The sequence below is a fragment of the Auxenochlorella protothecoides genome, assembly GCF_000733215.1.
Source record: "Auxenochlorella protothecoides strain 0710 unplaced genomic scaffold scaffold18, whole genome shotgun sequence".
In the NCBI taxonomy this organism is placed as follows: Eukaryota; Viridiplantae; Chlorophyta; class Trebouxiophyceae; order Chlorellales; family Chlorellaceae; genus Auxenochlorella; species Auxenochlorella protothecoides.
The window spans coordinates 88,197-104,012 of NW_011934213.1; the positions used below are offsets into that span (position 1 = coordinate 88,197).

At 59.2% G+C, this 15,816-nt stretch overlaps 4 protein-coding genes across 4 annotated transcripts; 2 read left to right on the plus strand and 2 right to left on the minus strand.

Annotated features, from left to right (window-relative positions):
- Positions 1-818: 818 nt before the first annotated feature.
- F751_1693 (hypothetical protein) lies at positions 819-2,993 on the plus strand (the record flags this gene model as incomplete). The annotated part of the gene is made up of 9 exons (XM_011399400.1): positions 819-830; positions 970-1,056; positions 1,158-1,292; positions 1,457-1,562; positions 1,732-1,848; positions 2,025-2,103; positions 2,288-2,408; positions 2,571-2,706; positions 2,908-2,993. The coding sequence occupies 9 exons, from the start codon at positions 819-821 to the stop codon at positions 2,991-2,993; spliced, it is 879 nt and encodes a 292-aa protein (XP_011397702.1).
- Positions 2,994-3,351: 358 nt separating this feature from the next.
- On the minus strand, positions 3,352-6,340 carry F751_1694 (hypothetical protein; the record flags this gene model as incomplete). Its single annotated transcript, XM_011399401.1, has 10 exons — positions 3,352-3,439; positions 3,560-3,969; positions 4,132-4,234; positions 4,331-4,572; positions 4,724-4,810; positions 4,961-5,141; positions 5,269-5,381; positions 5,484-5,627; positions 5,741-5,851; positions 6,098-6,340. The coding sequence occupies 10 exons, from the start codon at positions 6,338-6,340 to the stop codon at positions 3,352-3,354; spliced, it is 1,722 nt and encodes a 573-aa protein (XP_011397703.1).
- Positions 6,341-7,740: 1,400 nt separating this feature from the next.
- F751_1695 (hypothetical protein) lies at positions 7,741-10,616 on the minus strand (the record flags this gene model as incomplete). The annotated part of the gene is made up of 11 exons (XM_011399402.1): positions 7,741-7,828; positions 7,952-8,082; positions 8,230-8,364; positions 8,532-8,634; positions 8,729-8,970; positions 9,122-9,208; positions 9,356-9,536; positions 9,663-9,775; positions 9,878-10,021; positions 10,132-10,242; positions 10,503-10,616. The coding sequence occupies 11 exons, from the start codon at positions 10,614-10,616 to the stop codon at positions 7,741-7,743; spliced, it is 1,449 nt and encodes a 482-aa protein (XP_011397704.1).
- A 2,322-nt stretch (positions 10,617-12,938) lies between these two features.
- F751_1696 (putative RNA-binding protein C23E6.01c) lies at positions 12,939-14,869 on the plus strand (the record flags this gene model as incomplete). Its single annotated transcript, XM_011399403.1, has 5 exons — positions 12,939-13,131; positions 13,346-13,443; positions 13,712-14,065; positions 14,357-14,408; positions 14,559-14,869. The coding sequence occupies 5 exons, from the start codon at positions 12,939-12,941 to the stop codon at positions 14,867-14,869; spliced, it is 1,008 nt and encodes a 335-aa protein (XP_011397705.1).
- Positions 14,870-15,816: the final 947 nt, after the last annotated feature.

A 15,816-nucleotide genomic window follows, 5' to 3' on the forward strand; every position in this document is an offset into this window, starting at 1 on the left:
CTCAGCAGCAAGGCGGACGATCAAGAGCAAGGATGGTTAAAGCGACGTGATCACAAATTGAGATTACGACGATGGCGATTCCTTCCGACCACTGGCTTCTTACGGATCCAATTCTCTGCATGTGATGGGTGAAGCTTCCATACCATTGAAATAGGGCGTCACTCGCGCCGCTCTGGAGGAGGCCATGGGCTCCCTCGCGTGAGGGTGTTCACGCTCTGCGTACCCCGATTGCATGCTCGTTGGGACCCTCGATAAAGGCGAGCACTGGAGCGTGAGCTTATGATGAATTGATGGGAACGAACGTTGTATTGGCTATGACTCGATGGCCTCGTGGGAAGTCTTGGATGGGTCAATCCGGGACCCTGCTCCGCAGCCGGGTGCGTGCTCGCGCCTCCAGATGCACTTTCAGTGCAACCAAGCTCATGACGTCGGAGCATCTCAGACGGGTTTGAGACAATTTCCAACGGCATGCTAGAGCACAGAGACCAGCTGCAGTTGCATACGCCGAGACTGAGCCCCAGGGGCGGTCGACCGGTCACTGGCAGGGTTGCGTTGAGCCTCTGCGTCGCGGTCGGCGTACTCCTGGGCTTTCAACTCGTGCGCACGCACACAGAAGACTCCCATTCTGCGCCGCCTAGTCGTGGTCTGGTAGCCTCCACCTGTGTCTGCAATGTAAGAGCCTGGCGTCCGGATCAGGTTGTCCCCTCATACCGAGGTGAACCCGCCTTCACGGCACCCATCTCCGGATTCCACAGGATCGGCATGCGCTGGAACACCCTTCTAGAGTAAAGGATCAGCTTGATCCTGAGCTGGCGGCCATGCTCCGCAAGGTGGGTGTGGCAGAATGCTCGGTGCTTGGAGTAGTGCGGCGTCACTGGCGGGCCAGGGACTGTTCACGGAAACCCACAAATCCAGTGCACATTGAGCGCTCTCCGCATTCCAGGCCCCCTCCATGCTCTCGTCATGCAGGTGTCCATCAACAATGAGGTTCTCGTTGCCGTGAGCAATAAGAACCTGGCGCATGAGGAGGGAATGCTTCGGTTCTGGATAGAGAATGTGAGTGGAGGGGATCTGGAGCTGGGCCGCCGGTCACAATACTCTGGATGAACCAGGGTACCGAGTCCTGGCAACCCAATCCACGCACCCTCACCATGCAGGTGCTGAGAGCCGGGGTCAAGAATGCCGTGGTGGTTGCGCTGGACAATGAGACCCATGCCTTTGCGGAAGGCCTGGGCATGAATGCCCTGAGGATGAACCTCAAGGCATGGAGGGAGGGAGGGGGGTGGTCGAAGGTGCTGCGTGTCGGCTGTGCTGCACGCCGGCTCCTGACGTCTGAGGCGGCAGCCTGCAATTGTGCGCGCCCTCTCACTCGGGATCGTTGCTTGGCAAGGGCCACGAGGCGCCACTGCCCGGGCCTCGGCTCTGAGGATGGCTCACCTCCAAAATCACCATTCAGGTGCCTGAGACGCAGCTGGGCGGCGGCGGCCGTGGGGAGGTGGGCTCCACCAAGTTCGAGCTGCTCCGGAGGTGCCTGCGCCTGGGCTACTCCGTCCTCCTATCGGGTGCGGATCGGCTGCACGTGCGCAGGGCCGGGTCTCTGCGAAGAACACCCTGGCCCTCAGCGGCATCCAGTCGGCATGCCTCCATGCATCGGGAAAGCCACTGGCTGGGCTTCCTGTCGAGGGGGCCAGCTCCCTGTCTGATCTGAACAAGAGGTCCCCCCCCACCCAGATGTGGACGTGCTAGTACTCCAGGACCCCTTCAGGAACCTGACCCGCGACTCTGACGTCGAGTCCATGACCGATGGGTGGACCCCGAACACAGCCTACGGCTGGAATGACGTCCTGGGTGGGTAAAGAAGGGGGTTGGTGCGATTGGGAAAGCGCCGATCCAGAGCTGCCCCACGTGGAGTTGACCAGGGCATTGAGCATCCCCAGCGAGTCCGCGAGGGAATCTTAGGGCATGCCTGTGCCTTCACCACTACAAACGGCCCTTGACAACCCACCGCCCTGTTGACCGTGCAGAGGACAACGTCATGGGGTGGGGTCGCTATGCCCACTCCATCAGGGTCTTTGTGCTCAACGTCGGCTTCATCTACATCAGGTGGGCCTGGGAAAGGGGCGGCCGCCAAGTCCCCCGGGGCTGACATTTGTCAGCGCCGGTTTTGCGAGGGGGGTGGGGAAAGCTGGCGTTGCATCAGGGTTGAGTTTGATCACCATGTATCCTCCTGTGCTCCTTGCACTCATCAAACCTTGCGGAAGATTTCCATCCTCCTCCTGCAATCCAGGCCCACGCAAGCCTCTATGGACCTCCTGGACATGGTGATCCATCGCTTGAACACCGAGGACGGCTGGGACCAGGCCATCTTCAGCGAGTGTGTCTTCTCCCCCTCGCGCCCGGGGCACAAGGTGGGATGGCAGAGGGAGGGGATGCAAAGGTCGCCGCACAGGCCCTGTCCCCTGATCCAGGCCTCGGTTGGTGATGGGGCAAACCCCCAACAGAGACCGGCACGATCCCATGACAACCCTGGCAATGCTGGCCCTCACCTGTTCATGGTACCCCACCTGCAGGACCCGTCGGTGACTCGACGAGTCATGGACTACGAGAACTTCCTCAACTCCAAGACCCTCTTCAAGCACCTCAGATATGAGGGGCAAAAATATCTGGAACACAGGCCGTATGTCGTGCACATCAACTCACACACAGGTGCCACTGGGTGGGCCGCCAGGCATGGAGGATTTGCATGCCCGCCCCACTGTGCAGGTGCATGTTCCTTCAGCCTGCAAGTTGAGGAGGAGGACCCTTGCTCTGCACTGTCACATCAGTGGTTGGGAGTGGCAGGGGTCCCGTATCTTGCTGTTGAATCATTTTGCTATGCTTGACCTCTAGCATGCCCTCCACCCCCAGATAAAATGGAGAGGATGCTGGCATCCATCCAACGATATGTGAATGGCAACACGACAGCCCTCGACCACTTCCCCATCGGGTCCTGAGGCCATAGGTGGAACCCTACTCGCAGTGGCCTGACTGTGATTTCAGTTGGGGACTTGCTCTTGCGCCCCCTGCACTAGAGAAACTTGTACAGCTACAGCAAGAGTAGGGTGATCAGGAAGAGGCCCTCCTGTGGTGAGTGAGCAGTGGCTGCAGAACCAGATTTACCACCTGGACCCACACAGAGATCGGGAAGGGTGAAAGGGCGCTATGAAAGAATTGAGGGTACTGCTGAAGAACGTTGTGTGATGGAACCTGGCATGGAAAGGATATCTCGTGCAGGCCAAATCGCGCACAGAGGATTTTTACACAGGAACAAGATGTTGTGGTGAGGAGGTCAGACAAGGCCTCCAAACCTGTCTAGGGTCCAGGCATGGGTTCCCAAGGTCCCTCTTGGACCTTGTTGAAGCGATTGATGTGCCCTGGCACATCCCAGAAGAGGTCGTACCTTTGGTGGGCGAGGGGGATGATGGGCTGGGAACGCACTGATATTGACACACGTGCAGGTGAAGCACCATTGGCAGCCAGACCTCCGGTCGCCATCCCCCAGCACTGCCACAGGACTCACAAGATGTGCCCTGGTTTGCCCTCCACACAGCAGAAGGCCCCGGCCCAGCTTCGCATCCTCTCGTTGTAGGAGGTCACCTCGGACGCGCTCAGGAGGACAGCCCTGTCCATCCTGCCCAGAAAGTGTACCACCTGCAGGCACCGGTGGAGCAGGGGTTCTTGTGGGTGTGCACATGATGGACCCGCCTCTTTCCCTGGTGGCGCTCGCACTCTCATGGAGCTGCACGCATGGGGTTCCCGGGGTGAGGAGACATGGGGCCACCCAGCCTCAGGTGGCACCTTGTAGCTCTTGTACAGATGGCTCAGTGCTGTGCGCAGCTGGTAGAGGCTGCGGTTTGGCTTGAGACGAACTGCGTCGTCCTTGGGAAGGGCCGGTGCCTCTCCCTCCTCGCAGTCCTCATCTGCCTCTGGCTGTGAGGGACGTGGGGTGACAGAACACAGACTAGTGGGCGCTGAGCCATTTGGAGAACAGGGAGCGATTCGAGCTCCTCTAGGAAGAGAGGCGACGCGACAGCACAAGGCTCTCTCCTATGCCCGCATCGGCCATCTGTCCTGTCCCCACATGTACCCCACCTGGCAGATCGTGACGACAACCCTCGCAGCCAGCAGGGATGTCGCCTCAGGCTTACCCAGGAATGAGAACTCCCGATACTCGTTGGGGATCTCATGGTCCATCCTGCAGTGACAAAGCCGAGAATAGTTAGTGGTGGGGCAGGCCTTAATACGGCAGCCTGCGATACACCGCCATGGACCCGCACAAACCATAGCAAACCTTACGAGGTCCATGGTATAGTCTGCAGGGGCGGCAAAAGGCTTCTTGAGTCTTGGCTCGTGCAAGTACCCAAAACCTGGCCAGGCATTGAACTCTTTGCCAAACCACAGGTGCGGCAGCACAGCCGCCGCCCCTCCCAGTTCCTTGGCGGCCACGAGGGCCACACGGAGCTGAGACAGCTGCGCGTTGACGAGCTTGAAGTGGGGGAGCACCCCCGGCACGGTCCAGGAGCGGTTATTGAACTGTGGAGGCGTGTGGAGACGAAGGGCGTTCATGGGCGACAGCCCCACGCCTCGATATGGCTGAATGTCATACAACGCTCACCCGTCTGCAAGCGTGCGTGATCACATGCAGTGTCGGTCCACACCAACATCCTCATCCCTGCCAACTTACGTCTCGAACTTCCTTGAGCAGCTCCAGGGGCACATGATTGTCGTAGCTCAGGAACCCGACTGGATGCGTAAAGCGCTCAGGCTCGTCCTGTGCAGGGATATCATACCGGGTTTGTGGGCAAAGCTATTGCAGAAGAACATGCGCACATGCGCAGTCATCTACCTTCAAAGCCATGTCAGGGTAGACGCTGCGCTCTCCTGTCTACCAGAGCACCTCAAGCGCACACACACCGCTCACGTGCCAGAATCCCCACTCTCGCAGGCGGGAGCGCTTTCCGCTGGTTGCAGAGTGAATCCCACTGGCATGAATGGAGTACGGGCGCAGGCCTCCATCCCAGCTCGTCTCCTCCATGTAGCTGTTGCCGTTGCAGAAGAGGGAGTTGGGCAAGACCCCGCCCACGAGTTTCCCATTGAAGATACTGCAAGGCACGTGGGGAGGAAGGGGCTCCTGACACTGTTGGCGACACATGACAGGGGCGCAGTGGAAGACCCTGCGGCCCTGCATGCACATGAGAATGCATATGGCCTCAGACCCTGTGTGGTCACCTCAGCAAACCATCGGAGCGATCGCGCGCTGAAGTCATGTTGCTGTAGAAAAGATGATTGAGCTCCGCCTGATCCCACACCTTGGGATCGCTCTCCATGTTGGCTATCCATTCCTGACAGTGTGTCGCGGTGCTTTGTGTGGGAGCATCCTAGAGAATCGGGGGGCCTGAACTTCACGCAACGGCTTGATTTCCAAGCACCCTCCTTCAACTCACCTGAACAAAAGACAGTGCCCTGGGACGGAGGAACATCACACCAATGTTGACACCATGACGAGCTCCCGAGAGACCCTCCAGCCCCTCGGCAACACTAGTGGTCTGGTAAATCTCACTAGATACAAGCATATCAGCGTCCTTGAACTGGAGGGTGGATTTCACAGGGATGGGGTTAGGATGAAGGGTGCATGACGGCTGAGGCATCATGCAACACCAACATTCTAACCCTTGCAAGCCCTACTGGACCCTCGGCACACCTTTTTGAAAAATGGAAAAGGGTTGCGCAACCACACCGCATCGACATCAGATACCAGGGTGTCGAAGCCAAGGGCGAGGAAGCTCTCCACCATTGCTGCTTTCTTGCGACCCTGGAAAGTGTGCGGGTGTGTTGGGTGTGCGTCTTGACAGACTGACTACCTGAGCTTAGACCCAGCTGACGCATGCCGTGGAAAATATTGAATACTCTGACCAGCCACGATACCCTAGAAGCAGCTGTCATGGCAGATCCAGGATTTCTGACAATAGCAGGACGAACAGAGAATCTGGAGAAATCCAACCTCGCAGGCTACCTTGTCCAAGGGGCATCATGCACAACCGGCCTGCCTCCACCTCACCATATCCAGAAAGTCCTTTGTGAATCTGCCAAAGTCATTCGTGGTGAGGTTGGAAGCCATGTAGAATGTAGGAATGTTCAGCTTGACGAGCTCCTTGAGTGTTTCCTCATCCATGGCCCCCATGATGTAAGCGGTACAACCTGTCTTCTCCATGTGATACGCCCAGTTCTTAGCAAAATCCAGGTGGTTGTAGTTCACGAATGTCACCGCAATGTTGCCACTGTCCGCCAGCGGCTCCACCATCTCCCTGTCGTGCCAGGTGAAAGAAGGAACGATGGGTTCCTCACCATAAAGAGTTCCCGGGCAGCAGTATTGTTCGCCAGAGGGAGGATGTTGATGAATTCATGCACCACCTCTACTCACCGTTTCAAGATGTAGTCGTCAGGATTCCATGGTCTCTTGAGTGTTGCACTGATTAAGCGGTCACGAAAACCAGCTGCTCCATCGGTCTCGTAGGTGTGAGATGGGGCAGGAAACTTACGCGTCTCGATGGCCACCGCAGGCTCTGCGGTGCCGGGCGCTGTCCCTGCGACGGGTGCTGCAGATGCATGCGGTGTCACTTCTCGGCCACTGGAATTTCCCACAACACCAAATCTGATAGAATATGTCGCTGATTAAGCCATCATGTATGATTAGGTCTCAGGTGTGCCTCGCTGCCCTTACCTTGCACGGCTGCCGCTGCTGCTGGCTGATAGCTCTCGGCTCGCAGCGTGCCCACGATGGGGCCGAACATGAGCGCAACGACCCCGAATATGAGCATCGCCAAGATTGAAGGCATTATAACGCGCTCTGAGCAAGTATCTTGCCTGAGGGCGGTCAAGTAATTGGTCCGAGGTGGGGAGTGCAGAGGTCGCTGCCTCTCCCGGGCAGGGGAGTCCTCACGTGAGGACATGTCGTTGTCCACCAAGCTAAATTTTGACATACTCATGAGTAATACATGCTCATCCGGTCTAATGATGACCTCAGAGCTGCGTTTCTGTCAAGTAACGAGTGCTTGCTGCTGTCCAGGGCAACCATGTGAATTCCCGATTCTCTCCGGACACATTTTAGAAACGGCGAATGAAGCATTTGGTCCGCAGATTCGATCTGACCGAGGGCACAGATTTGATCAAATCGAGGACACACAGCAACAACCCGCACGGTCGAATAAAGTCAAGATGAACGGTTCTAGAAGATGGTAGAGCAATAATCCCAATAGCGTGATCCGAGTGCATGGTTCAAGTCATTGTACTGTGCCGTAGCGTTTGCCATAACCTTCCTCACTTCGGTGCTCGTCTCGCCATGATGACGCTGACTCCATGCCCACATTGTGCTCAGGCTCTTTGAGAGTAAGCTCAAATCACCTTTCATGGAGTTACCAAGGGGCAAATCAGCCTCTGGGGCAGTTTCGTTATCTTTCAAGGCATGTAACATTCAAATTAAGTGTCGTCAGCTTATGGTGGCAGACATCCTGCGAATGAGTGCCTTGTCAGAGCAGCCAGTCCAGCTTGAGTTTGGTGAGGGACGGAGCTGCGGGAAAGAATGTGATGCGTACATGGGACGACCCTCACTGGCACTGACGAGTGAGGCGGCCTTGATGTCCAGCCATATCAATCACTGAAGGCTAGCCGAGAGACCAAGAGAGACTATCCACCTCACAGGTTCTACGGTCCAGGCTTTGGTTCCCAAGGCCCTTCTTGCACCTCGTTGAAGCGGTTAATGTGCCCTGGAACGTCCCAGAAGAGGTCGTAACTGCAGCACGTGGGGAGTTGAGAGCGTTGAAGGTGTGGGCGAGGTTGACATCAACTATACAAGCGCAGCACCGTCGGCAGCCAGACGCCCGGTCGCCATCCCCAGTGCTGCCACGGGACTCACAAGATGTGCCCTGGCTTCTCCTCCACACAGCAGAAGGCACCCATCCAGCCTCGCATCCTCTCGTTGTAGAAGGCCGTTTCAACCGGGTTGAGATGAATGGCTTTCTCCATCCTGCCCTGAAAGTGTACAATCTGCAAACACACAGTGAGGGGGGCGTCAGGATGGTATGCCCGGGATGCAGTCCCCTCATCTCCTGCTGGCGACTGCAGCCTTGCCGTGCTGCACAAAGAGTTGCGACAGGGAGAGACACCCCAGGGACCTCCAGCCTCAGGTGGCACCTTGTAGCTCTTGTACAGGTGACTCAGCGCCGTCCGCAGCTGGTAGAGGTTGCGGTTTGGCTTGAGGCGCACCGTGTCATCCTCCTTGGGGATGGCCGGTGCCTCCCCCTCCTCACAATCCGCATCAGCCTCGGCCTGCACCGACGGTGGGTTGAGGGTGCACAAAGCAGTGGGCACTGATCCATCAAGCAAGCAGGGCAGGTGCTCACGGGTGCTCCCAACACCAGAGTGACCTGATATCGCTTGGCGTGAACCCCAGTCTCCTTGACATCAGAGTGTCCTCCGCCACGCATGTGGCCTACCTGACAGATCACGATGACGACCCTGGAAGCCAGCAGGGGTGTAGCCTCAGGTTTTTCAAGAAAGGAGAACTCACGGTATTCGTCTGGAATCTCGTGGTCCATCCTGCCATGTAATGGTGAGGCGGTGATGGTTGAACAGTGGGGCCCTGGGAACTGATGTCCAGGCTCAAATGCCCGTTTCCCTGGTTCCTACGCACCATTCCAGGTCCATGGTGTAGTCTGCAGGAGCAGTGAACGGCATTTGGAAGCGCGACTCTCGAAAGTATCCGTCCCCAGGCCAGATGTCGTTCTGTTTGCCGAGCCACAGGTGCGGCAGCACAGCCGCTGCCCCTCCCAGTTCCTTGGCGGCCACGAGAGCCACACGCAGCTGGGACAGCTGCTCGTTCATGAGCTTGAAGTGGGGTAGCACCCCTTGCAGGGTCTTGGACTGGTTTTTGAACTGTGAATGCGTAATGAAAAGGGAGGGCTCACATGAGTTGTGGACTGGTGCCTTGACAGGGCATGGTGTCCTGCACAGCTCATCTGCCAGCAGGAACACGATACTAAAGCTAACAATGGTCCATATCGTACCATGTGCCTCGGCTACTTACATCTCTGACTTCATTGATGAGCTCCAGAGGCACATGGTTGTCGTAGCTCAGGAACCCGACTGGATGCGTGAAGCGCCCAGGCTCATCCTGTGCAGGGAGAATAGGTCGCGTCGGCAAGAAGAGCTCTTGCAGATCTGCTCCATGTGCGTAGACGCATTAACCTTTCTACGGGTCACCCTCATGAACTCGTCAGGCAAATCACCCTGCATATTCACCCTTCAACCAAGCACTCACATGCCAGAATCCCCACTCTCGCAGGCGGGACCGTTTTCCACTGGTCGCGGAGGCAATCCCAGATGCATGGAAGGAGTATGGGCGCAGCCCCCCCTCCCAGCTCGTTCCCTCCTTGTAGCTCTGGCCAGAGCAGAAGAGGGAGGTGGGCAGGGCACCGCCCAGCAGCTTCCCATTGTAGATACTGCATGATGGTCGAGTGAGCATAGGTTTCAGCATCTGCTCATGTGACGGTATCTACGCGACAACACAGCCGACATCATTACCGATGCAGGCGGAAGACCGGTAGATCTTTTACTGATTCGCTTACCTCAGCAGACCATCCGAGCGGTTGGGCGCCACGGTGAGGTTGCTGCGGAATAGGTGAGTGAGCTCCGCCTGATCCCACCCCTTGGGATCGCTCCTCATGTTTGCAATCCATTCCTGGTGGTATGGGTGAGGCACATTGTGAGGAGTGTTCCAGGAATTCACAAGGCGTTTACTCCAGGCGACGGCTTGCTCTCCAAGCACCCACTCTTCCCTTACCTGGACCAAAGAGAGTGCCCTGGGACGGAGGAACATCACACCAATGTTGAGGCCATGACGAGCTCCCGAGAGATCCTCTAGCCCCTCAGCGATGCTAGTGGTCTGGATGAGGTCGCTGGAGACAAGCATGTCTGCATCCGTGAACTGGAGCAGATGGCACAGGGATGAGACTGAGTGCTGAGGTGACACAGTTCCGGGAGCAAGGGTTTGATCCCAAAATGATCTTACAGCCTACCCTGCTGGTCACCTCGCACCTTTCTGAAGAAAGGGAAAGGGTTGCGCAACCACACCGCATCCACGTCAGATACGAGTGTGCTGAAGCCGAGGTCCAAAAAACTCTGCACCATGGCTGCTTTCTTGCGACCCTGAGGGATATGGGGTAATGGAGTCGATGGCTGAAGGACACGCTAGAACCGCCTTTGTACAACCTGAGCAGCATGCGTGAGTTGCTGCAGAATTCACCAGGCGGTTTATTCACACAAATTGCAGATGCCTGACCAGGGAAAGACCGCCAGGGCTGTCGGCAGGCCCAAGCTTGGGTAAGACAGGCTGGGACAGCCATGGCTACCACAGGCCACGGCATAAACCCTGCACGCCCAAGCCAGAGGCCCTCCTCACTACCCACCATTTCTATAAACTCCTTGGTGAATCTACCAAAATCATTGGTGGTGAGGTTGGAAGCCATGTAGAATGTAGGGATGTTCAGCTTGACGAGCTCCTTCAGAATCTTCTCGTCCATGGCCCCCACAATGTACGAGGTGCACCCAGTCTTCCTGATGTGATACGCCCAATTTTTGGCGAAATCAAGGTGATTGTGATTTGCAAAAGTTACTGCTATGTGCCCGTCGTCCGCCAGCGGCTCCACCAAATCCCTATTGTGCCAAATGGAGGAGATGGTTGAGAGGATGCTTGCGAGAGACAGCCCAAGGCATCTGCACTGCTCTCAGGACGACAAAGAGCACGACATCAAGGACCGCCTGAACCCACCGTTTCAACATGTAGTCGTCAGGATTCCATGGTACCTCAGGTGAATTAGATACCAAACGGTCAACGACAGCAGGTGCTCCTTCAATTCTGTCACTGTGCGATGGGGCATGAAACTCCCGCGTCTCGATGGCATCAGCAGGCTCTGCGCTGGCGAGCGCTGTACCTGCGCTGGGTCCAGAAGATACATGCGGTGACACCTCCCTGACACCGGGCTTGCTGGCAGCATAAATGCTCTGGAATCGTCTGCTGAGAGGCCGATCTTGCATGCTACATGCTGGATTGGACGCCGTCGCCCTTACCTGTCAGGGGTGCCGATGCTGCTGGCTGATACCTCCCGGTTCGCAGCGTGCCCACAACGGGGCCGAACATAAGCGCCACGACCCCAAATATCAACACCACAAGTATTGAAGGCATTATAATGCGTTCTGAGCATGATTTTTGCCTGAGGGCGGCCAAATAGCTGGACCTAGATGGGGAGGCCAGAGGTCGCTGCCTCTCCCGGGCAGGGGAGCTCTCTTGTGACGACATTGCATTGTCCATCAAGCTAAACTGGGACATGATTATTCTCAATTTTTGCGCTTCCCGCCCCAGCGATGACCTCAGAGCGAATTTGTTCTGCCCGCTGTATGAGAGAAACCAAGTGAGTATGAGGGAGATCATGTGTCTGTGCACTCGGTAGAAAGGACGAGCGAAAATTCCGAAACACCGCCAATGAACTGACTGAGTGTGCACACAGCATCAACTTATGGACGTTAGAAGTCAAGATAAGCGTTTCCCTCAAGAAACTAAAATGAAACGGGCCTCTGCCTGACCCGAGCGCAGTGGTCCAATCGAGTCCTGTCCTGTGCGATAAAGTGGTGGTCACACCTTTCTCTACTTCCGAGTTTTCTGGCCACGACGATCCCAATTCTATGCCCACTCAGACTGTCTGGAAGTGGGTACTCATGGTCTTCTGGTGAGTAGTAAAAGACCTTCAGAAAACTGCGGCATCAAGCCTACGTCGGCAGGGAGCGGGCCATCGGCCGACTGGCGGAGCAGTTTCGCCCCCCCCCGCGCATGATGACGGTCGTCGGGGTGGGGCAGCTGGTCGGCCTAGGACCGGGGGGCATCATGCGGGGGGCCCGCCGGGGCCCTGGATACGATTTTTGCGGCGCCTGTGGCGGGTGTGCAGGGTGGTGGTGGTTGAAAAGTACTGGACTTCCAAACTGTGCTGCGGCTGTCACACTATCTTGCATGACCACCAGCACAAGCAGGTCTGCAACGACGTGGAGGAGCGGAGAGAGTTGTGGGACACGAAGCGGTGCACGAACAAAGGCTGCAAAGTCAGTTTCGTGAACCGTGACGTGGATGGGCCTGTGAAAATCTTGATGCTAGGTACTTTCTGAGACTGCACCTCGTCCAACAGCCTTTGGTGAGCCCCTGCCCCTGCATATTCCTCCTTCTCCCCCCCTCCCTTTGCAACGGTTTGCCATTGAGGCAACCGATTGCGCCAGCGATATCTCTCTGGAATAAGCTGTGCAGCCGGTGCAAGCCCGGGAGGGGATGGAGTATATTCCCAAGTGTGTCTTATTACTGATGTGCTCCAAGGGGTCGACGTCGTCCCACCCAGTGCCCAAGACAAAGGCACATGCACTTCGCCAGGCTGATCATTAAAAAATGCTTCTAGCCATGAAATACTTGGATACAATTTCAAAACTGGTGGACTATGCGTCTAGACCCTCATTCTCGCCTCCAGTCCATGTCATTATGTCGGAGGAGAAACAACGATGGCTGGGGGAAGGGCGTGCGGGCTGTTCCAGGTCTGTGTGGCAGGTAGATCCCTCCCGTCTCCAGAAGATTCGAGCAGCCATGTTCACGGTGTCTTTGCCAGATTGGCGGATGCATGCAGCTCCCATGTCCAACGCTCACCATGCCTCGGCTGAGTTTCCGTCCCTCGTCACCCCTCCGCACAAGGGTTTAGCGCGTTTTCAAGAATTGGACCAGGAAAGAACCAGACTGCAAGTATCCATGCGCCTTCTAAAATTTATCGACGACAGTTGATCTATGTTTTGGGAAGGTTGAGTTGTTGGTCGAGATGGCGGAGGCCCTCAGCAGCGAGCAGACCCAGCGATCGCTGTGGCTGGGCGACCTGCCGCACTGGGTGGACGAGAGCCACTTGTTCAACATTTTCGTGGTCACAGGACAATTGGTCAGTGTCAAGCTGATCCGTAATCGGTCCTCGGGGCAGTCCGAGGGCTATGCGTTCCTGGAGTTCAGGACGCACGAAGGTGCGGCCCACATACTCTCCCACTGGAATGGACAGCCCTTTCCCAACGACCCTACCCAAGTCTTCAGACTCAACTGGGCGGCATATGGCGTCGGAAAAGCGACGCCATCCGGCGAAGGTATGCACCCCGGGCCCGGCCCCGGCCCCGACACGCTTCATCGGGGGCCCAGACCCTTCGCCAGCCCCTTCACCTGCCCCCGCCACCCCCCCCGCAGACCACTCCCTGTTTGTGGGGGACCTGGCCCCGGACGTCACCGACCTCATCCTCCAAGAGTACTTTAGGCAATTTTACTCGTCCGTGCGCAGCGCCAAGGTTCGCTGGGCTGGCAGGGGAGGGGTGTCGATGGGGAGGCTGTGCTGGCGTTGGCCCAGGCGATTTCCCGTGCATGGCCTCCCTCCTTGGGCAGGGCCGGGGAGATTGGGGCTTGTGTGGATGGGAACTGAGGGCCGGCGCACGCCTTCTCGCACCAGCGGGGGAAGCAAGCTCTGCCCTCCCCGCGAAGGTCGCGGGTGTCACTCCTCCTGCTTCGTCACCCTCCCTTGCCCTCCCACCCCACTCCCACACACTGCCTGCATGCCAGGTTATCACCGACGCAGGCACGGGACGGTCCAAGGGCTACGGCTTCGTGCGCTTCCTATCGGAGGAGCAGCGCGACGCGGCGCTGGAGGGCATGGGCGGTCACTTCCTGTCCAACCGTCCCATCCGCGTGCACTTGGCAACGGCAAAGAAGAACGCCAACGCCACGACGGCGAGCTCGCTGCAGGCGCCCCACCCCTCCGACTTTGACACCAGCAACACCACGCTCTTCATCGGCGGCCTGTCCGGCGGCGTGACAGAGGACGAGCTGCGCGCTGTGTTCGGCCGCTTCGGCGACATCATCTACGTCAAGATACCGGCGGGCAAGGGCTGCGGCTTCGTCCAGTTCGTGCTGCGCGTGGCGGCGGAGCAGGCCCTGGCCGCCATGAACGGCCAGGCCCTGGGCGGCGGCGCCATCCGCATCTCATGGGGCCGCTCCAGCAGCCGCGCGGCGGGCGCAGCGGCGCTGGGAGGGGCAGCGGGCTTCCCGCCCCCCGCCGCCGCGGCCGCCGACCCGCGCGCCTTCTCGCTCTACGACCCGGGCCTGGCCGCGGCGGCGCACGCGCAGCATGTCGCCGCGGGGTACGGGCAGTTTGCGCCCGCGCTGCTCGCCGCGGGCGGCGGCGGCGCGGGTGTCGTGGCGGGGGAGGCCTACGCGGGGGCCTTTGGCATGCCCCCGGCCCTGCAGGCCTCCGCCGCGGGTGGCGGGCCCTCCGCCGCCGACTTCTACCACGCCTTCCAGGCGCACGGCAACGGCCTGGGCGGCCGCTTCGGCGGCCTGGCCCGCGCCGGCGCGGGCGCGGGCGGGAACGCGCCGGGCGTGCCCAGCGCGCCCACCCCCATCCCCACAGCGCCGGGGTCCAACGCCGGCGCCTCGCTGGCCTCCGCGGGCTCCGGCCCGGCAGGGGACGCGCTGGGGCTGGGCGGCGGCGTCGCCTCCTCCGCCCCCGCCGTCCTGCACGGCTCCGGCAAGTCGCGAGGGGGCAGCCCGCAGAGCGCCCCTGGCGGCGAGGAGGGGCCGGGCAAGCCCGCGCCCTCCGGCATCGACGTCGGCAAGATCAGCGCCGCGTTCGGCGTCAAGCCCGGGCCCGCGGCCGCGCAGGCAGTGCGCGGCGGTGCCGGCGGCCTGGGCCCGGGCCTCTTCGCCTCCTTCCTGGGCTGACGCGGGCGCCGGCGCCCCAGCCCGGGGACGGGGCGCCGCCCTCGGCCGACCAGCTCCCCCCTCCGGAGGAGTACCTTTCCCCCTGCCCCCTCCTTGGCTTGACCCCCTTGTGCCCACGCCACGGGGTTTGGGCGCTCGCGCCTTCCCCCCCTCCCATCCCGGCGGCGGCGAGGTCGCCGGGGGCGCAGCGCCGTTGATCCCGCCCGCGCACCCAGCTTCAGGACTGTCTCCTTCTCGACGATGCCCAACCCTTCTCTTACACCCCTCCGTCCACCACTGCGCGTAGCCTCGTTTCTCCCCATGCCCCCACCGCCGCCCGCCCCCTCCCCTCGCCCCGGCCCCCGCGCCTCCCTTCGTCGCGGCGGGCCGGCCCGGCGACCGGGCGCCGCCCCAACCTCGTGTGTGCATGAATCGATTGCTTTTGCCTGGCGATGCCCACCCTCCCAACCTGCTCGGCCCAGCCCTCCCCGCTCATGCTTGCTGTCCGCCTGCCCCAGTCAGATACAAACCATGTTTTGCCCCGCTCATCTGCCACACACGTGCATGCAAGGCCATTTGCGCTCCTTCCCCAGCGCTGTAATATACACGAGATGCAGGTCGGGCCAGAGGGTTGGGGTTGATGATGGGGGACAGCAAGAATCATAACTTCGAGTTCCAGACCATGAGGTTTTGGTGGGAACGGAGGTGTGACCTGATTTCCAACACATCTTTGTCCTCCGAGAATCCAATAACATGTTGCAGCCGCGCGCAGAGAATCTGGAGCGGTCGCACCCCGCGCAGTGGACACCACGCGCACGCAGCATGCCCCGCGCCCTCCACCAGCTCGAGGGCATGGCGAGGCAGGCAGGGACAGGGAGAGGCGTCCATCGGGCCGGGCTCTCACTCATGCCGCCCGCTACCTGCTCAGCCCCGCCAGCCCCTGGCAGAGAATGTGACCACATGCTGCG